The sequence below is a fragment of the Lepidochelys kempii genome, chromosome 25, assembly GCF_965140285.1.
Source record: "Lepidochelys kempii isolate rLepKem1 chromosome 25, rLepKem1.hap1, whole genome shotgun sequence".
NCBI classification, from domain to species: Eukaryota; Metazoa; Chordata; order Testudines; family Cheloniidae; genus Lepidochelys; species Lepidochelys kempii.
In genome coordinates, this window is record NC_136404.1 from 11,319,208 (window position 1) to 11,340,444 (window position 21,237).

The 21,237-nt window shown below is 54.2% G+C and overlaps 1 protein-coding gene across 2 annotated transcripts; it reads left to right on the top strand.

The window, feature by feature from the left end:
* Positions 1-1,436: 1,436 nt before the first annotated feature.
* On the top strand, positions 1,437-20,986 carry HDGFL2 (HDGF like 2). 2 transcript variants are annotated; one of them, XM_073323759.2, is made up of 16 exons: positions 1,437-1,582; positions 3,958-4,034; positions 4,129-4,267; positions 6,739-6,936; positions 7,527-7,643; positions 8,485-8,556; positions 9,195-9,336; positions 9,601-9,676; positions 11,345-11,630; positions 13,795-13,892; positions 15,094-15,164; positions 15,634-15,704; positions 16,890-16,991; positions 17,100-17,313; positions 18,764-18,890; positions 19,726-20,986. In XM_073323759.2, exons 1-16 carry the CDS (start codon positions 1,511-1,513, stop codon positions 19,817-19,819), a joined length of 1,956 nt encoding a protein of 651 aa, XP_073179860.1. In that variant the 5' UTR covers positions 1,437-1,510; the 3' UTR covers positions 19,820-20,986. The 2 variants fall into 2 exon arrangements, with proteins under 2 accessions (XP_073179860.1, XP_073179861.1); XM_073323760.2 differs by having other exon boundaries at positions 13,801-13,892.
* Positions 20,987-21,237: the final 251 nt, after the last annotated feature.

The window sequence follows — 21,237 nt, forward strand, 5'->3', positions numbered from 1 at the left end:
CCCCTTTCACACAGCAAGCCTCTGAGTGTGACCCCCTCTTATATATTAAAAACACTTTTTTATATTTAACACTATTATAAATGCTGGAAGCGAAGCGGGATTTGAGGTGGAAGCTGACAGCTCGCGACCCCCCCCCATGTAATAACCTCAGGACCCCTCAGGGGGTCGTGACCCCTAGTTTGATGACCCCTGCTCTAGCCCATCCCTCTATTCTCTCCTCTCCCTCCTTCCCCAGTACACCTATATACCACCCTCTTTATTCCTGTCAACCTATACCTCTTACCCCATCTATACCCCTCATGCCTCCATACCCCTTACCCCATCTATACCCCTCATGCCTCCATACCCCTTACCCCATCTATACCCCTCATGCCTCCATACCCCATCTATACCCCTCATGCCTCCATACCCCTTACCCCATCTATACCCCTCATGCCTCCATACCCCATCTATATCCCTCATGCCTCCATACCCCTTACCCCATCTATACCCCTCATGCCTCCATACCTCTTACCCCATCTATACCCCTCATGCCTCCATACCCCTTACCCCATCTATACCCCTCATGCCTCCATACCCCTTACCCCATCTATACCCCTCATGCCTCCATACCCCTTACCCCATCTATACCCCTCATGCCTCCATACCCCATCTATACCCCTCATGCCTCCATACCCCATCTATACCCCTCATGCCTCCATACCCCTTACCCCATCTATACCCCTCATGCCTCCATACCCCATCTATACCCCTCATGCCTCCATACCCCTTACCCCATCTATACCCCTCATGCCTCCATACCCCTTACCCCATCTATACCCCCCATCCCTCCATACCCCTTCACTTTATAGCCCCTGTAATCACCTCTTCCTCTCTATACCCACCATTCAATACCCCATAGTCCCCTCTTCACCCGAGAAGTCCCTTCTATAACCCATGCCCTAGAGTCCCTCACCACCGTCCCCACCGCCCCGTTCTCTATTGCCCCATCACCCCTCCTAGATCCCTTCCATGTCCACTATACTCCCCCCACCTCAGGCTCCCTAGACCCCCCCCTTCACACCCCTCTGCTCCCCCCCCCGGCCCTGGCCCTGGCCCTGGCCCCCTCCATGGCCCGTAGAGCCCCGAGACCCTACACTCCCCCGACCCCCTCGGCCCCTCCCCTCACATCTCCCCGGGGTCCCACCCCTCCACTACCCCCACCCCCATCGCCGCCCCGCGTGCCAAGACAGCGGCCCAATCCCGTTACTTCCCAGGCCCCACCCCGAGGCTCGGTTGGAGGGGAGAGGTGAGTGGCAGTCCCGGGAGCCAGTGCACTGCGGGATTGCGGAGAGGGGGGCGGGACATCCTGCGGGCCGAGGGCCAGTCTCCTGCCGCCCCACCCCCCACCCCCACCCCCCGTTTCCCTGGCGGTGCCAGCGGCCTAGGCCTCTGCTGCGGCCTGTCGCCCCTCCCCCCGCCCCCGGAGCCCGGCCCGGCCCGGCCCGGCTCGGCCCGGCCCGGCCCCGCCATGCCGCACAGCTTCAAGCCCGGAGACCTGGTCTTCGCCAAGATGAAGGGGTACCCGCACTGGCCGGCCCGGGTGAGACCCCCTGTCCCCGGGGGGGACCCCCCATGCCCAGCCCCGAGGGGGACCCCCCAGCTCCGGGGGGACCCCCCATCCTCAGCCCCGGGGTGGACCCCTCATCCTCAGTCCTGGGGGGGAGCCCTCAGCCCCGGGGTGGACCCCTCATCCTCAGCCCCGGGGGGGACCCCCCATGCCCAGCCCCGAGGGGGAGCCCCCAGCTCCGGGGGGACCTCCCATCCTCAGTCCTGGGGGGGAGCCCCCAGCCCCGGGGTGGACCCCTCAGCCCCGGGGGGGACCCCCAGCCCTGGGGGAGCCCTGGCGGGACCCCCCCTAACCCCAGCCACGGGGGGGAGCCCTAAGTGCCTCTCCTGAGGGCTCCTCCACCCCCAGGGGACCCCCTTCCCTTCCCTATGGAAGACCTTTAGCTCAGCCCATCCCTGTCTGGGGAGATCCTTGGCGGGGAACCCCTAGTCCAGTCTGTGGTCTGGGCCTATTCTGCATCGGGGAGTGGGGTGCGGGGTGGGGATTGTGGGGAGCAGGGCATGCGGAGGTAGAGGTGATGGGGCTCAGGGGTAGCGGGGCAATGTGTCGTGGGGTGCAGAGAAGGAGAGCCAGAGAGGAGGAGATTATGGTGTGGTCATTGAGGAGGTGGAGTGCCAGGGGGCAAGGTGATAGATTGTGGGGTGCAGGGGTTGGTACTGGGGAGATGAGGTGCAGGGGGTAATGCATCATGGGATGCAAGGGTGGGTGTTAAGGGGAGATGGGGGTATAAGGAAAGATGCGGGGGTGGGTGTTGGGGGAGATGGGTGCAGAGGGGCAAGGTGATGGATTGTGAGGTTCAGGGGGTTGTGAAGGAAAAGGATATGGTAGTCAGTTATTTTTGTCAAGGTCCCAACTCCAGAGAAAATAATTTAAAAAAATAGCGATGATGATGATAAATAAATAAAAAGATTTTGGGGTCTGTTCAGAAACGTCTGGCGGTCTGGATTTGGCCTGCAGTCTGCCTATTGACTGGCTCTGGTCTGCAGCAGGAACAGGAAGGTTCCTAGAGACAGGGCATCCAGAGCGGGGGTGCTGGATCACAGGAGGTGGGGGTTGTCATGGGCAGGTGGGAGTTACTGGTCTGTTATTGAGTGTCAGGTGATGGTATTAAGAGCTGCAGTGTGATGAGGTGGTAGGGTGACAGCGCTGTGTAGCAACAATGCTTGGAAGGGGTATGGATGAGACACAGAGGGTGATGACATCTGGTGGGGATGGAGTTAAGTGATGGTTCCTGGAGAGGATGGGGGTATATTGGGTGTTGATGGTCAGGAAGGGTCATCGTGTGTGGGGAACACATCTGGATGAGAATGCCTTGGGTAGTGGTCCTGAAAAGTAAAGATGATTGGAAGCTGAGGGCAGGGTAGGATCACCACAGTGTGAGGGGGCGTAGTGGCAAGAGGCAACAGGCTGCAAATGCATGGGATTGGGATGTGGTGGATACCTGAGGATGGTTGTGGATGTTGGAGCCGGGAAGACAATGCATGATCTACAATGCACCACAGGATCCTCTAGTATATCTATCCTAATTCGCCTGTGCACTATTTATACTTAGCTAGTGCTATAATATGGGGCTCTAGTAGAACTTGGTCAGAATCAGGAGGATGCTCGTGTTGCTGGAGTCCCAGTCTGCTCTGGTTTAGCTTTCTCCCTCCCCTTGGGGGCCCTTTCCTGTGAAGACTTCCCCAATGTGCGAGGTCACCCGCTTGGATGTACGCTCCCACTTTTCTGTGATCACAGATCCCATAACATTCCTGGGCTCCTGCCTAGAAGCTGTGCCCTTGGCTATGCCATGTGCAAGTGACTGACTGGAGCCAGTGGGACATGCGGGAAGGCAGGGTTTCTGGTGCGTTAAGGGCCAATCGCCTCAGGCCTGATTGCCTCCCAGCAGCCTGGGCTTTTCCTATAGCCTGTCTCTAGCCAGGAAGGACCGTTTCGGGGGCCCCTGCTGGAGCAATCTCCCTCCTTCTAAATACTACTTCTGGGAGTCCTTCCATGTGCTCTTACTGGTAGCCAAGCAAGACACTTGTATGCCCCCCGCTCCTCCCCCCCATGCAGAGCCTATAACCTGTGCAGCATTCCCAGCCCTAAAGAGATTGAACCCAAGGCTTAGGCTTGAGCTCTTGCAACACCGCAGCTGGAGTTGGTTCTCTGCTGTTACTTGTCTACGGATCCTGCTTGGCCATAAAAAGTACCTTAGAATTCAGTGTACAGAAGGCTCCCTTCCTCAGTGTGTTGTTACAGTGTTTGTGTGAAACAGCCAACCTCGGCTTTGCATCAGTTAGCTGCCTCCTGATGCTGTACCCAAATCTGCCATCTCTGACCACCTCCTGCCTTGTGCTTCGTTTCAGATTGATGACATAGCAGACGGCGCTGTGAAACCCCCGCCGAACAAGTACCCCATCTTCTTCTTTGGGACACACGAGACGTAAGCCCCACTGTCCACGTGATTTCCTTGCCGTTGCCTACTTCCCGGCAACTTGAGACTGATCTCTGCTTTGTTCCCCCCCTCCCTCCCCCAGAGCCTTCTTGGGACCTAAGGACCTGTTCCCTTACGACAAGTACAAGGACAAATACGGGAAGCCAAACAAGCGAAAAGGCTTCAATGAGGGATTGTGGGAAATCCAGAACAACCCCCATGCCAGTTACAGTGCCCCTCCGGTGAGTGTGTGAGCATCACTCATTTGTGATCAGCCGTGACTAGGGGCTCTGCGCACCTCTGTGCTTTGTGCCTTCAAATAGCCTTTCCTCCTTTTCCTGCTGCCTGTCACTGTGGTATTGGAAAGCTTCCATGTCAAAAATCTCCTTTCTTGGGAGCAAAATAACTAACCCTCCTCACACTTGCTCAACTCTGTGCCTCCAATTAGGCATCCGTAAAATTGACTTGTCCAAAACCACAGGGGAAATCTGTGTCAGAGCAAGAATTAGAACTGCAGAGTTCCTGGCTCCCATTCGTGTGCTCAGGCTGTCAGATGATGTCAGTCTCGTCATTGACATCAGAGCACCTGAACCAAACGCCACAGAAGTCACTAGCATGGTTCCCATTGACTTCTATGAGCTTTGGATCAGACTCCGAGAAAGCTGTTTACAGTCCAGTGTTTCAGTGTATGAGGGACGCTATATGTAACCATAATTGAATGATACAGTTTATTACATAGTGATCTTCCTAAAGGTATCCAGAGCTGCTTCATATATACTGGTCTGAAGAGACAAAGTAAGGCTTTAAGGTGAGATAAAGAGGAGATGGCTCAGAGGAAGACAGTTTCAGACCGAAAGGGTACCCCAAATGAACGAGCAACAACCCAATACCCAAACTGCGGCAGAGTTTGAGAGAGAGACTATAGATTGCAGTGAACAGGCAGAAGAGATGGCTGGATACAAGGGCATAGATATAGGGTGAGATGATTCTGTAGAGAGTTTTGAGAGCAACTTGACATTGGCTACGGAGATGAGTGGGAAATCGTTGAATGTAAGAGAAGCTGGTGGGATAAAGTCCTGGTGTCTGGAGCTAGAGGCTGTTCTGGATCTTCCTGAAGTTCCCAGAACAGGGTTTTAAGAAGCCATTAAAGAGAGACCTGCAGTAGTCAAGGCAGCAATTGATTAAGGCAGAAGTAAGGATTTCCGCAGAGATGGGCTCGAGGAAAAGATGAACTTTGGCATTGTAAAGGCGGAAAGAAAAATTTGGAGTCAAGAGTGACTTCAAGGTTTTTGGTCTTGGGAGAAAAGTTAAGGAGAATGCTGGGAGCATCAAGGACATAGGACAAAGAGGGCTTCTTACCCAGAGGGAAGAATTCCAGTAGTAGGAAACTGGAAGTGGCAGTCATGACAGAAATGGGAAATTGAGTCAAGGAAAATGGAGAGCTTGGTCATCGTTGCCATAGATGTGATGTGCATGCTTGAAGTGAGGCATGAGACCCCTAGGTGGGATCTTTTGAGGTACTGCATAATAATGGAATGACAGGAAGTTGTGAAGTCTTCACTGTGGATGGTTAAAGGGACAGTCCGAGAGGTGGGATTCAAACTAGGAGAGCAGAGTGCTGGTGAAATCCAACCCCTCATGTGAAACTTTCAGATGGGAAAGTATCTGCAGCTGCCCTTGGATAAGGTAACTTGGGAAGAGGGATCTGTGATCAAAGGCTCATCAGCCCCCCTAAGAGGAGTCGCTCACTTATGAAGGGATTGAAAGCCAGAGTGAAACTGGTCGAGAATGTTACTTTCAAGGTGGTGAGAGCAAGTCACCTTCTCCAGTACCCTGTGGAGAAAAGGAAGCCTGGAGTTTGGCTCACCAGTGAGGAAGAGTCAAGTGGGCTTGTCAGAGGGGCCATATGATAGCAGCACCTTCAGCACAGCACGGTGAAGGTGGGATCATGAGGGCAGACTGCAGCACTAGTTGACCCCAGAGGTGGAAGGGGGTCCCTTGGGGAGTTGTCTTTGTTCATAAATGATCTAGATGGGATTGCCGTAGAACAGGGTTATGGAGGGGATTTTAGGGCGTTTGGCTGAGGGGAGCTTGGAGGAGTTGTGGAACAGTGGTTCTCAACCAGGGGTACGTGTATGTTGGGGGTGCTCCGAGGTCTTCTAGGGGTCCATCAACTCATCTCGAGATTTGCCTAGTTTTATAACAGGCTACATAAAAAGCACTAGCGAAATCAGTACAAACTAAACTTTCACAGACAACGATTTGTTCATATTGCTCTGTATACTATCCGAAATGTAAGTCAGCCATTTTTCAGTAATAGTGGCAGTGACGCTTCTGTATTTTTGTGTCTGATTTTGTCAGCAAGTCATTTTGAAGTGAAGTGAAATTTGAGGGTACGCAAGACACATCAGACTCCTGAAAGGGGTACAGTAGTCTGGAAAGCAGGAGAGCCGCTGCTGTAGAAGCAGTTTCATTGAAAGGTCAACATGACACTGTCCCTTATCATGGATATCATCGCTGTCTAGCTTGCTGTCAGCTGGGGAGTTATCACAGCACTCTGACGGCAGCTGGTCATGTGGCAATGTCTCAGCTCAATCCTCCTCTCCATCGTGCTTAGCTCTCTTATTCCCTGCTTCCTTGCTGTGCTGACATGCATCGGGAGACCCGCTATTGATCAGTAACCCCTGACGTTTCCATTTCTTTGCTCTTTCAGCCAGCGAGCTCCTCAGACAGCGAGGTTCCCGAGAACGACCCAGTGGCAGGAAGCGATGGAGGAGAGGAGGAAGAAGAATCGGCTGCCATGGCAGTTGCTGCTGTTGCTGCAGCGGCCATGGAGAAGCTAGACAGCGATGAGGAGTCCGACAAGGGGAGCGACCACAGTGGGCTGAAACGAAAAGCGCTAGCTATGAAAGTAAGTTTGCCCCATTGCGATCTGTGTGGGGTATCGCCTGGCTAGGAATAGGAAGATGATTACATTTATATAATGGATTTACACTTGGCCCACGAAGCACTTTAGAAATTGAACATAGGGCGGTCGCATCACCCACCACTTAGCTGCTGCGATCCACTCCAGAGGTAGCTGCATTTATCTTGGGGCAGCCACATGGCACAGCAGGGTGTTTTTAGGATGAACGTGAAAACAGGTTCTCCTGTTGATATTCTAGAGGGAAATCAGAGAGAATCCCAAGTTCAAAGGTAGCCAAGACACCAGGATTAACCCACCAACTGACATAACTGGCTCCGTTTACACATACATGCACTGGTATCAATCAGAAGACCCTATTGCAGTGTATAGATGGTGCATGGGATCAGGCATGGGTTCTGTGTACCTGTAGGCTGCATGCTGGCTGTTGTTCTGAGTTTATTATAGAAAACAGTAAGGAGAGGGGTGGTTAAAGCCCTGCTCCACTGGGTTTTGTTTGATCCTGTGGGCAGAGAGGGCAGCAGTGAGGAATATACCAGCTTGCAGCAACTGTTACATTGATGTTTCTCTGATTTCAGATGCCAGTGGCTAAACGACCCCGGAAATCCTCCAGCGACCTCGACCAGGGCAGTGTGTCTCCCTCAGAAGAGGAGAACTCGGAAAGTTCTTCTGAGTCAGAGAAAAATAGTGACCAGGTGAGCAAGTGGTTTACAGAGTCCCCCGTGCTGCAGTGGTTTGGATGGGGTGGGCAGGTTCTGATTAACTAACGGGATCCTGGAGAGAATATAGGACGAGGTGTACTCTGTGTATGCCCTCTCTCTTGCACTGCGCAGGACCGCACTTGCCAGCTCAATGGGCCACAGGAAGCACGGGGGATAGAATTTGGAATAGTCTGCTATATACATATATTCACACACATGCCTTTGCCTCCCCTGCTGGCTTAGTGCAGTCGCTAATTCCTTCCATGAGTGCTGAGTCCAGCCCAGGGCTTGGGCATCTCTGGTGGTGAGAGCAGGCAGCATAGGTTGGCATGGTGTGTGGAACGCCACCCTAGTCTTCAAGGCCTGGCTTCATGCCACTTGGTGCTGACTGGCTGGGCACCCGTGTGCCATTCTTTCTCCCACTGTTCTCCAGCTTTGTGAAAAGTCATGTCTTGCTGGGTCTCTGCTCTTTCTAAGGTGCCCAACGCATCTTTGCCAGGACATTATAAATATCTGTTCCTTGTCCCAATTAAGACTGGACAGCTTGTTTGTTCTTGGGTTGACAAGTCCCTGTGTTTTGGGGCAGCACCTGTGGTCTGCGGAGATCAAAGTCAAGGGCTGTTGGATAATGAAGAGGGGAAGGCGTTTGAGTTGGATGGGCTGACCTGGGGCCATTCTTTACCCCCCTGATTCCACCCTAGGGTATATGCGGAAGGTGCCCTCACTTCTCGCTGTCAGGGTCTGGGCATGGGGGTTACTGCTGAGAGTAGTGGGGTGAAGCTCCCGCAGCCAAAGTGAGGCCTTTCCTAATTCGAATATGTCCATCCCTTCCCAGGACTTTACTCCAGAGAAGAAGCCAGTGGCCAGAGCTCCCAGGAGGGTGTCTGCAGGCGGAAGGAAGAAAAAGGTAAGGGGCCCTTGAAGTGAGCAGCCCTGCCCCATTGGTAGGCCATTCTCCCTGCGCTGCTGCAGCTGGTTAGCCCCTTGGCACCGAGAGCTTGGCTTTGCCAGTCGGCATCCAGCACAGATTGTGGCTAGCCAGTCAAACAGACCCCTTCTACCTGGCCGGAGGTGGAAAGGAAATACAAACACACAGGGCAGCTGGGAGGAATGGAAGAGACTAAATTTCTGATTCCACGTTGCCCACAGTAGGAATGAAGCAGGGAGATGAGGCAGGAGGATTAGGAGGGGTGAGCAGGAATAACAGGCTTCCTGCATGTGGATTTGATGAGTTGGGAGAGCATAGATTTTAGTGGTGTCTTCTGGCCTTGTGATCATCTAGTCTGACCTCCTGCATAACAAAGGCATCGGTACTAAACCGACCATTTCACTACATGGTGTGTGCTGATAACAGAACTGTGTGTGTGAGGATTTGCCAGGGAATCCTCCTGCTAGCTTCCCTTAGACACTGATCCATTACCTATGGGAGTTGGAGGTAGATTTCCCCTTTCATCCCATGTATGGTTCCCATGGGAAGGCGGTACCGCTCCCCTCCTCGCGGACCCACGCACAGATCCCCCTCAACGCTCTCTCCTTTGATCACAGAAGGTGGATTCAGGGTCCGACTCGGACTCCAAAGTGGATTCGGAAGAGGAAAACGAGACTGTGGACGTGACTAAGTCGGACTCCGACTCGGACTCCGACTCGGACGTGTCTGTGAAGAAGGTTCCGCGGGGCAGGAAGCCAGGTAGGGCTGAAGGGGAGCTATCCAGGCTTCTTCCAGCTCTTCCCAGGCAGTTCTGGAAGGGAGCTGGGCTGGGTGGCCTCAGCAACCCACCTTTGTGTAGGAGCCTTCATTAATCCATGCCTCAATAGATGGACTGAAACCAGGCCCTCCTGCCCCCTGGACTTGGTTACCCTTCCTTCACGCACGCTGCATATGGCTGTTGGAGGGGGTTGGGAGGAGACTGAGTCCTGCTGTGCTGACCCCCTGATCCCTTGTGTCTTGTAGCTGAGAAGCCACCCCCAAAGCCTCGTGGCAGGAAACCAAAGCCTGAGAGAGCTCCGACCAGCTCCAGCAGCGACAGGTGAGAGCCGAGGCCCTGGTGAGGGGCACCGGGGCCTGGCTGGGATGCCTGCTCTGGTATTCAGATGTTTTAATCTCCTTTGGCCCAGCAGCAGAGGAGTGCGGCCTGCGGCTTGAGTTTGCTGGCTCCAGGCTCTGCATGGGATTAGCTTCTCAAAGATGCTAGCCAAGGCATCACACTGGTGTCCAGTCTGTTGTCGGCTGGGGTGGGGGATCTTTCGTGTTGGCACAGGGGAGTCCCGACTCGATGAGCAGAGTTTGGCTAGTGAGTATGATTCTTGACTCTGCCACCAACTTCCTAGTCGTCTGGTCTCTCTCTGGCTCAGTTTCCCCATCTGTGAAAATGGGGATAAAATTACAAACCTCAGTCCCAGGGGTGTTCCAAGGACAAATGCATGAATAAATGGGAGGCGCTCGGGCACCACGGAGAGGGAGAGCTCTCGCCTGAGCTCTTTAGTGCAGGGACTGTCAAGTACAAAACATTTGTCCAGAACCCTGCACGCCGGGGCCTTGAGGCGCTGCCATGATTTAAATGTTTAATAATAACGGGGGCCATGTCAGTGCCTAGATAGCTAGCAAGGAGGGGCAGTAGCCTTGGTTGCCACCAGAGGGGATGTCTCATGCGAGTCGCGTGGCAATCACTGCCAGACATTCGCCACTCTGTGCAGCCCTTCTGACTATGGGCTAGTCTGTACTAGAAAAGGTTTCCCAGGGTAGCCCTAGGAGCATCGCTACATTGGCAAAGTCTCTTAGTGCAGACTCAGTGTATATGGCAAAGAGGAGCTTTTGCTGGTGTAGCTTGTACTGGTTCCCCAAGCAAAATAAGCTATCCTGGCAGAAGCTGGTCTAAGTGCATCTACACCAGGGCTTTAAGAAATCACACCCCTACTTGACATTGCAAACCAGCCAACGCTTCCAGTGTAGACCTGGTCTATCGTCAAGGGGGAAGTGAAGGGGCTGGAACTGACAGGCTTAGTTATTCAGAAGGGCCCCGTGTGGAGCGTAGGGAGGAGAACGCAGGGTCCAGAGGGATTTGACCCATACATACCAATTGCAGCCCAAACCGAGACTGGAAGTGTGGATCTCGGCTGGCTCACCGTTCTGCGGGACAGGAATCCCACCCCTGCAGCTGGCGCTAATTGGGCTCCCGTCAGCAACCTGGGTAGAGGGACCAGGGATTGCATAGGCCCTGGAGACTGAACTCCTAATGCAGAGATCCCTCCAGATCAGGGCTCAGGCACTGGCTGGGCGCTGAGCGGGAAGCATGCACCACTGGGGGTAACTAGAGGCCTTCAGTCTCCAGGGCTGTCAGGCTGGCCTCTCTTGCCAGCTCTCCTTTCATTCAGAAAAGGGGCACGTCCCGGGAGCGGGTGAGGGCCGTGAGTGATGGTAACTGTGTGCAGCTGCTTGGTGGTCTCAGGCCTCTGCAGGGCAAGGGCATGTCCAGTGGCCCATGCCCCATGGTCCACTGAAAATCTTATGTTGCAAAAAGTTGGTGTACCAGGGAGCAAGGCTGGTGCTTCTCCCCAGTGTATGGGAGGCACAAAGCTCCGGGGCGCCTACAGGACTCTGTGGAAGCAGGGCTGGAGTAGGGGTGGAGGGTGCACGAGCCCCGTCTCTGCAGAGGCTTTTCTGGTCCCCGTGATCCATCCCACTCTGTCCCCTACAGTGACAGCGACAGCGACGTGGACCGCATCAGCGAATGGAAGAGGCGTGACGAGGAGCGCCGCCGGGAGCTGGAGGAGAAGAGGAAGAGGGAACAGGAGGAAGAGATCCGCAGGCTCCGGGAGCAGGAGAAAGAGGAGAAGGAAAAGAAGAAGGAGAAGGCGGAGAAGGGGGAGGAGGCGCACTCAGACAGTGACAGCAGCATGGATGACGAGGTGGCCAGGAAAGGCAAGAAGAACCGAGGCAAGGACCAGTTGTCATCGGACTCTGACTTGGAGCTGGAGAAAGAGGTGAGCACGTGGGAACGGAGGGACCCGGGCCTCCAGATCGCCCATTCGCAGCCAGTGATCGCATGGGAAGTGAGTTTGGGGGCATCGCTGAACCCTTCCTGTGATTGGCACTAAATCTTTGCTAGCCTCAGAGAGGCCGAGGAGGCGGCGTGCCCCTCTCACCCTTGAGATCGTTCTCTCCCAGATCGCGGGGCGTTGGGAAGGGTCAGGGTCAGGGAAGCTCACCCTGCTGCGGCCCATGTGAAATCACTCCTGCACTGCTCATGAAACTCTCAGGCCAGACCCAGAAGGAACCTGTCCTGCTGATGCCTTGCCCAGGGTAGCTGAGGGCTGTCACGGCAGCTCCAGTCAGCATAGCTTGCTTGGATGAGCAGCTTAGCCAGGGAATAAACTGCCAGAGTCACGAGAGATGGGCGGGACGGAGCCACCTTGATTTAGTTTTGTTAACGAACTCTTCCGCAGAGGCTCGTAGGTGAGATGTTGAACCAGGCTCTAGCTGCTTGCTGTCACTGAGGATCCCATGGCACCCTTTGGCGGGTGAAGCCGTTAGGTCAGCTCTGAATCCTGGCTTCATTCTAAAGAAGGCACATATATTCTGCCTCACTAAGCTTTGTTGGGAGTTTCAACTGGGTGCTGGATACTTCTTCACTTGCTACACAACAGGCTTGGACAGGATTGCTGGAAGCTGTGTAACAGCTTTCACGTTCCACCCCAGAGCTGGCTGCACTTTGTTGGTCGAAGTGATCTCTGTGCATCAGTTTGTGGAGGGCTTCAGGAATCTGGATTGGGAAAACTCTCTAAGTGTGGTTCCTTTGCTGTATTTGGACCACCTAGAGCAGTTCCTGAGTATAGCCCGCGCAGGGTGCAGGCGTGGCAGGAAATGGAGCAGGGCTTTGTAGCAGCAGTTACACTGACACGCAACTGGAATTTCTGCAAGAATTCTGCCCGCTTGGCTCGTGAGGGCAGGAGAGCTGCCGTAAGCTGCCATTGACTTGGCCACGGCATTTCATGCCAGCCTAGGGTGGATGCTCTTGTGTCTATGACTTCAGTTAAAGAGCCAGGCAAGGTCCCAGAGAGAGGCCTCTTCCCTTAAGACAGCAGTGACCTCCTCTAGTACCAGCTTGATGGCCCGGGAGACTGGAGTGCTGGCCCTTGGCCATGGCCAGCAGTGCCTACGTTGCCCCTCCACCCCACCAGAGTGCCTCGTCTCCAACCTTGGGGTAAAAGGGGGAATCACAGTCTGCACAGCCCATTCAGTCCTTGGTCTCTGCACTGAGGCTAGTTAGTGCTGTCGTAGTGGTGAGGGGGTGTATGTGACATGGACCTTTGGTTGCTGGGAGGGGACAGAGACCTATCAAACTCATTTCACACTAGACAGCTGCTGTATGGGTCACTAAACTTCGGGTCACTGCTGCCCCAGCCTAGATGTGAACTGCTGAGCTCAAGGTGGAAATCTCCATAACCCATCTCCCTAAGCCAGTTTTCTGAGCTGTCCAGGGGGATAGGAGAGTCTGAAATGAGCAAATCTCCTTTCTTCTCTCCATCTCCACTGCCAGAGAGAGAAGCCGTAAAAGCAGTGTTGTCTCACAGCTGGAACTGGGGACTTTGTGGTTCCCAGCTCTGCCACTGACTTACTGAGTAGTCTTGGGGAAAGTCACATCACATCTCTGTGCCTCAGTTTCTCCAGCTGGAAAATGTGTGTCTCGGGGAACTGTGATGTCTAATATTAGCAAAGAGCTTTGTGATCCTTGGGTAAAAGGCACTACAGTATACATGTGCAAAGGGCAGTGCTTGGATGCCATGCCAATGGAGCCTGTATAAGTACTATGATTTGAAACCATCCCTCTGGGTATCAGAGCAGCACGTGGCCGTATTCTTGGCAGGGGGACAGCGTTCTGATAGGTCAGAGCCCAGTTCTAGGGGTGCCGCGGCAGGCTGGGAGACCCGAAGCCAATCTAATTCAGTTGTCAGCTCTTTGGGGCAGAAACTTCCATGTAATTGTGCTAGGCACTGCACATGCCAATGGGCTCTAGCCCTTGGCATCCCCACGACACAGATAACGCGCGCCAGGGGGGCTGGAATAGGACATCACCATCCTCTCCCCTCCTGCGGCGAGGAGGGGCCTGCCATAGCTCTCAGCGTCTGCATTGTTCTCTTGTTGAAGGTAAAGAAGCCGCTGAAGAAGCAGCAGCCCTCTGAGTTGTCAAGGAAACCAAATCTAAAGGAGAAGAGGGGCCGATCGGAGGAGAAACCTCGCAACAAGTCAGCATCTTTCTGCCACGCTCTCAATTCCTCTTGGCCCCTCCCCCCTGGAGGCATAGTTGCTGGGGGGTCGGGGGGCGTGGGGGAAAGGGGGAAGCTCTTCTTGTGCCTCCTGGCAGACAACCTCCCTTGGTGGACGGGGGGAAGGTTCCCCTCCTGGAGCCCATGGCAGAGCTGTGCTGGGATTCTGGGCAGCTTTCCAGGGAGGTGGCGAGGTTCTTCTCCCATTCCGGGTTTCTGACGGCATTAAGAAGGGAAGGGAGTGCTGCTGGAGCTTAAGGCACCTCTGATCCCTCTCCAACGTCATGTGCCTTTAACCGAGCCCGCCTCAGCTGGATGGTGCAAGCAGCCTGCAGGGCCGGTACCACGTAGGGGAGTGACAGGGTCACAGGCCTCTCTAAGCAAGGGAACATCTCTTGGTGCCTGCTGTCATTACTGGGACTGCTTCCTTCTCCACTCCCAGGGAGAGGGAGCTGCAAGGAGTCAAGAACCGCTGATAGAGCCCTTAGGAGCCTGTTCCCCAGGAGAGGGGGGGGCCTGTGATTTCCAGGCCTGAAATAGGAATGACTCTGGTCCAGCATGGGAGTGGGAGTAAAGACCCTGGGTTCTACCCCTGCCTCTGCCACTCACCTGCTGTGTGACTTGGGCAAATCACGTTGGGACACAGCAGAAGTGGCCTGTAGGCTTTCGATCCCTGGAGCCCGATTCTTCAGGGGTTCGGCGTACCCCCAGCTCCCACTGACTTCCACAGGAGCCAAGGGCACTCGGGACACGTCTGAGAATGTAGGCCTTAGTCCCTCCTGTGCCTTGGGTTTCCTGTTTGTCAAATGAGGACAATGGCTCTCGCCCGCCTCGGTGATGTGCTTTGAGATCCAAGGCTGCAAGCATGGTGGAAGTGCTCAGCAGCAGCATTCTTTCTGCCCAGAGAGCTGGTGCAGCCCTTCCCCTTATTTAATGCACCTGGAGTACGCCAAGCCCTACAGCAGGAGGTGCCAGGGCCATGTGTGCTGCCATGTAAACCCGGTGGGTAAAACTCTGCCAGGAAGGCAGGGCTTCCCCCTGCCCTCCCCAGTGAGAAGTGTAAGACTGTCGTCCTCCCCTGTAAGCCAGAGCAGTGGGTGCGACTCCTAACTGGGGTATTTCTAACTTGCAGAGGTGCTGATGAGCAGCTTCTTACTCTTGTTTCCTTAACCCGCTGCAGACCCTTAAGAGTGGAACGAGGCCGGAGAAAGTCTGACGTGATCCCAGAGAGGAGGATGGAGAAGAAGAAGGGTGAGAGAGCAGGTTACTTCTGGGGAGCGGGGTGGGACTCTTTTGCTCAGTTATCCTGACCCTAGGGTATGGGGTGTGGAAAGTGTCTCCCCAAAAGAGGTCCAGTGTGTTACTCTGATTTGGCTCTTCAGTGCAGAGCTGTTGGGGGCCCTCCTTGCTGGCTGTAGGAGGTTTCTTTGGAAGGTGAACAAAGGGGTTCAAGCAACGTGCCCAGCTCAGAATAACCAAGCAACGATGGTTCTGATGTTAGCCCATTCCCGATCCTTCTGGCTTCTGGGAAGACTCTATGCATATTGCCTATTCCCAGGAGGCCAGGGGTCATATCGAATCAGAGCTGAATGCCCTGAATGCGCAGCACACGTTCTCTGTGCTTTCAAACACTCACTGTCCTGCTGGAGTCCAGCAGTCTAATTTAAAACCAACCAAAAGGGGGCTAATGCCTTGGCCTCTTTATTTTACATGATCTTAGAGCCCACAATTGAAGAAAAACTTCAGAAACTTCACAGCGAGATCAAGTTTGCCCTGAAAGTTGATAATCCGGTGAGTACCGGTGGGTGAGAGGGGGCTGGGGTGGGGATCAAGGTCTAGTCCTTCATCTGAGAGTGCTCCCTCCTGCTTGGGTGTCCCTGGACTATCAGCAACTGGGGTCTGTTCCACCCTGCTCCTTGTGTCACTGACGCCTGTGCAAAGCGAGTGTCAAACTTTCCCTGATTAGAACCCTCCGTTTCTGTTGGAGCACTGTACGCCCACTGCACAAGCATCTGTGACCACGGACAATGCGAGGACCAGACCCTGTTGTCTTTGGGCATTTGTCAGCTTTTAATAGTCAGTGGATTGCTGAATGATCTTGTAGACTTGAGGCCTCCAGGGTCTGCTTCCACTCTTAGCTTTGTGGTGTACTCTCTGGCTTTCATGCTATTTGGGGGTGCCCAGCCTTAAATGTTGACATCTGTGGGGGGTTCCCTGGTCCGCCTCTTCCTCCTTATAACCTCCATCTGAGCCAGCTCCAAGATCTGTTAGCACGTTCTTCATGCTGCATATTAACCGTAGTGTCCTATTATTGTCTGAGATCTCTGCTGCCTGGGGATGGACTCATTGATCAGATTGGTCTCTTCCATGTCGAACTCCTACAGTCAGTCCTATGTGATACATTTGATTCCGCAGTTTTAAAGGAGCAATACTCAGGTTTGCCACTAGGTGGTGCCAAAGGTGATTTTTATTTCTCCCTGGGCTCTCCTTACCTGTCTCTGAGAATTCCCGCTTCGCTGCCAGTGTCCCAGCTGCTGAACAGCTATGCTCTCTGCTGATCGGCAGCTTCGCTACAGTGGCTACCTGATGTGGATCCATGCCGGATTTCGGGCTGGGAGGCAGTAGCGGCACAGCTGAAGGTGGGGATGGGTTGCCTCGCGGGCATCAGCTCCTGGTGAGGCTAGATTGCCTCGTTTAGGAGAAAGATCAGGGCCTCGGGAGAGGGACAAAGATGAATCTGTGTGGCAAGTGCCGTAGACTTTGGATCTAAGTCTAAGAGGTTCTTCAGCCTCTTTATCAGTGTCTCTGCTCCCCAGCCTCCTGAGGAGAAGGAGAGATCCTGGGGTTGCCCTGCTGCATGAAGCCTGAGAGGGGATGGAATAATCCACTAAGTACCTTCACAGAGCACTCCTTGAGTCCCTGCCACCTCCTCTGCCTGGTGGAGATAAATCTCTGATCTCCTCTCTCCACCTGCAGGATATCAAGAGGTGTCTGAGTGCGCTGGAAGAGCTGGGAACCCTGCAGGTCACCTCTCACATCCTCCAGAAACACACTGATGTGGTGGCTACACTGAAAAAGGTACGACGGGGGTGGGCTAAGGGAGGCATGTGTGGGGATGAGAGCACCTTTCTCTGGGGCAGGGGGCCAGTCTGTGGCCAGCGCTGCCTCACGGTGTGTATGTGACAGATCCGTCGCTACAAAGCTAACAAGGACGTGATGGAGAAGGCTGCCGAGGTTTACACCCGCCTGAAGTCGCGCGTCCTGGGGCCAAAGATCGAGGTGAACCAGAAAGCCAACAAAACTGGGATGGAGAAAGACAAGGGAGACGTGGAGAAAGGCCAGGAGAAGCTGCCGGGAGGGGAGGCCCAGAACGAGAAAGGAGAGGAGGAGACGAATGCCGGTAACTATCATTCAGTGTGCTGGGAGGGTCCCAAGCTGCCTGGGCACACAGCAGACCTGGGGTGCCCTGCGGTGAGGGCTGGGGCTCTTCTTTAGTGATGACTGCTCTGAGTCAAACACACAGACTGAAAGCAAAAGATGCTCCAGTGACTCATCCCGCCTCCCCCGGGAGAGACTGGTGAAGTGGGGTCACTGTCTACCCATGTCTTACAAGGGATTTCCTAGTGCAGCGGTTCTCCTGGGAGGGCACAGAGGGCAGCAAGATCCTCCCTCATGGCTCTCCAGACTGGGTTCATTGGGGTGGGAGCTGGGGGACAGGCAGGCTCCTGGAGGGTCACTGTCTGATGAAGCTCGACACAGCATGGAAATGCTGGAGACGCTTGTCCTAGCAGCTGTAGCGATGCAGGTATTTGCAAGAGACCTGCCGGAAGAAGGGGCATGTTAATTTTTTGCCTCCAGTTTCCCACTGCTACAGGGTACATCCCAGACACCCGTGGTGCCACCGTTTGGTTCAGGGCTGTGCGGAGCATAGTCTACCTCCAAGAGCTGCATGTAAACCTAAGGGAAGTGCCCTTCTGGCTAATTACAGCCCGGCCGTCAGAGCCCAGTGGCCCCCGACTCATGCCTAATGCACAAATTAAATGCAAGATTCAAACCAGTGGGGAGCAAATGGGGGTAGCTTCACCTTTAGGTGGCCGCTTCAAATCTTCCCCAGGTGGATAGCGACCAAAATCTGTTGGTGCCTATAGAGACCCCATCTGAGACCAGGGACCCATTGGGCTGCTCGCTGTATAAGCACAAAGCAAGCAGTTTCCTGCCCTGAAGAGCTGACAATCCAGTCATCATCTGGTGGCTGTGGGTGCCCCATTGTGGTGGCCCTTGGCCATGTTCCAGAATCCACTCCCGTAACTGGGGCAGCGGGCTCAGCAGAGGGTAAGGACTGAACAAGTCCCAGAGCTGGACCGATCTCTTCCCCTCTTAGCGGTGCTGTATCCAGAGCGCTGGTGGGATGGCGCTGAGCTTTTCCCTGCTGCCGCTGTGCTGTGGACAAATGGAGAATTTTAGTTTCCAGGGCTGTGGAGCTGCCATCTTGACTAGATCACGAGGGAGAGAGAGAGACACTCAGGAGGCAGGATGGCCTAATGATTAGATTAGCAGCCTGCGACTCAATTCTTTGCTCTGCCTCAGACTTCCCCTGTGACCTTGAGCAAGTCATTTAGCCCCTTCTCCCTCCATACAGTGGGATAATAGCTCTTCCCTGCCTCACAGCTCCCTAAATACATTAAAGACTGCAAGGCGCTCAGATCCTCCCCTGACGGGGGCCAGGTAAGTACCAAAGAGAGCGGGAAAGAGAAAGCAACAGTTGCCGTTGCTTCCAACAGGGAGCCAAGCCTACGAATGTGTGCGCCCATCTCCTACTGTCCTCTCCTCCCACTTTGTTCCCACTGTAGATCTGTCAGCCCCCATAAACGGCGAATCCATGTCCCAGAAAGGGGAGAGTATGGAGGATAAGGAGCGAGACAAAGCCCAGGGATCTGGTGACGGAGAGCGAGAGGCATCCCCGGAAGACACACATGAGTGAGCACCCGCTTCTGGCCTGGGGAGACTCGGTGGCAGGGGACCAGGGCCCTTCCTGGTTCATCTCATACCTGCTGAGGGGTGGGAGGCCACAGATCCACAGGACCCCTGGGGCCAAGGAGGCTGCGGGACCCGGTGATGCGTTGCTGCGTGGTCCTCCAGAGCAGAAACCTTTTACAAAGAGTGTCAAGGCCAAAGTCGCTGGGTTTCCTAGCACCGAAGGAGTGAGATGGGAAATCCCAAGCCTTAGTTCTAGGCTTCCGCAGGGTTGTTCCCCCTCTGTATGTGATCAGGTGTTTCTGCAGACCCTCAGCCCCAAACAGTGGAACTTCCCCCAGCCACTGAATGTAAACCCTGCCAACCCGCGTGGCACGACATCCTCCAGCCATCCTTGTGGGCAAGTGCATGTTAGCAGAGAGGCACCTGCCTGGGGGCGATTGCTCTCTTCTCGGGTCCATGGGCTGGTGGCGCCATGCCTGGGGCTAGGAAAATCTGTGTTATGGAGAGGAGGGGCAGTATACTCACTGGGATGTCCCATAACTGTACGGTTGGGGGCTGAGGGCGGGTGTTGCTTGGATACCATGGGGAGGGTGGAGAGGAGTGTGGATGGTTGGGAAGGGAGGGAGGGATAGAAGGGTGTGTAGCGGGGAGAGTGGATGGCTAGAGGCGTGTGGCTGGGCAGGGAAGGGATACTTTGAGGGGTATTAATGAGGAGGGAAGGAGGATACAGTAGCCCCAGACACCTGCCTCCCTGCTTTGCCCCCCCGTGAGTGACAGTCGCTTCCCAGCTGGGAACTAAGGCTAATCGGTGACTTTCCTGTGCTCTCCCTGGCAGTGCGCAAGACTATCCCGAGATCAAAAGGCCCAGTATGGACAGGGAGAGGGTCCGCCTGGAGTCGGAATCCGTGGACGAGGAGGAGGACAGCTGAGGCCGTGGATCTCGCGCGGAGGAGAACACTCGCAGGGTCTCTGCACTGAAGGCAGTGAAGGAGACCGGCTCTGCCTTGCCCCCATGTTTCAGAGTTACTTCACTAAGTCGCACCGTAGATGATGCATAGGTCTTGTTCCCCTGCCCCTCCTGCTCCTGTGAAAGGAAAGAACTTCTGGGGAGGCTCTGTGCTGTATGTTTGTATTTGTCTCCTTGGGGTTTTTTTGTCCCCCCCCCACCTAAATTCTTGTGATTTAAACCAACATGAACTGAATATAAAGGGTTTTTTAATGAAAAATAACACTTATTCGTCTATTTTGTTGAGCCCCTGATGATGGCCGTAACTCTAGGGTGAGAAGGGACGTCCTTTGTGTTTCCTTTTGAAGTGCGGTTAGACTCGGGAATGTGACTGTAAAAATAACGCCCAAGGGCTCCCACGTTTCATCACCCTGGAGCACCAGATCCAGCCTGGCCCGTTTTGCAAGCCAGAGACAATGGGGTGGTGCTGCCCGCTCTTGCGGGGATATGACAATCACCTGGATTCTTCCTATCCTCCCCGGACCTGGAGATTCTGCAGTTGGATTGCAGCTAATTCTGCATGACCCTGTTGATTCCAGCGCATGGTCCCATAGCTATGCTGGTTCTTCAGGGCCAAAACTTGGTGTGGGTGAAAAGCCAGCAGCGCTCTAGCTTGGAAACGTGGTATGCCAGCACTGAGTACAGATCCTGCTTTATTTCCAGTGACTACCGTGGTGTAACCGCACTTTGCAGGGCTCGTTTATCATGGCCTTTTAACTAGAAATCTCCAGCCGTTTAGCTCTCCTGGGTCCCTACTGCTCTGAAGCCCCAGAATCATGTGGGTCGTCCTCTCCTGCAGTCCCCAGAACACTTAAAGCCAGAGGCTGTATCATTCCACCAGCGAAGTGAAGTCTGAGAACGGAGCATTGCATTGTCATGCTTCTTTGAGGGATGTCCGTAGTATGGGGGGCTGCCACTGGCTGCTTTTATTTAAAATCCACTTGAAAAAGACAGACACTTATAAATAACGATAGCCTGAGGGCTTCATCTCGTCAGCAGGAGTAGGAGAAATCTTTAGGGTTTGATGTGTTTCGGAAGGATCTCAAGCTTTTGTATATGTAAAATAAAGACTTGTCCATCTGAAAAGGAAGATGAGTGTTCTGACTATGTCTCCTTTTGCACTGCAGGCGGCTGAATTGCAGAACAATGCAGCACTTAACAGGCCACTAGGGTAGCTGGTTCCAAACCAAACCCGCCAGCCTCCAGAAGCTGCCGCTGAACTCTCAGGTTTTATATTCCTCGCTGGTGCTCCACACTGTAAACTTTTAGAAACAGACTCTAGATAAACCAACGTGACTCTTCGTACCCACTAAATTTATACACTGGCTGCAGCCAGCAACG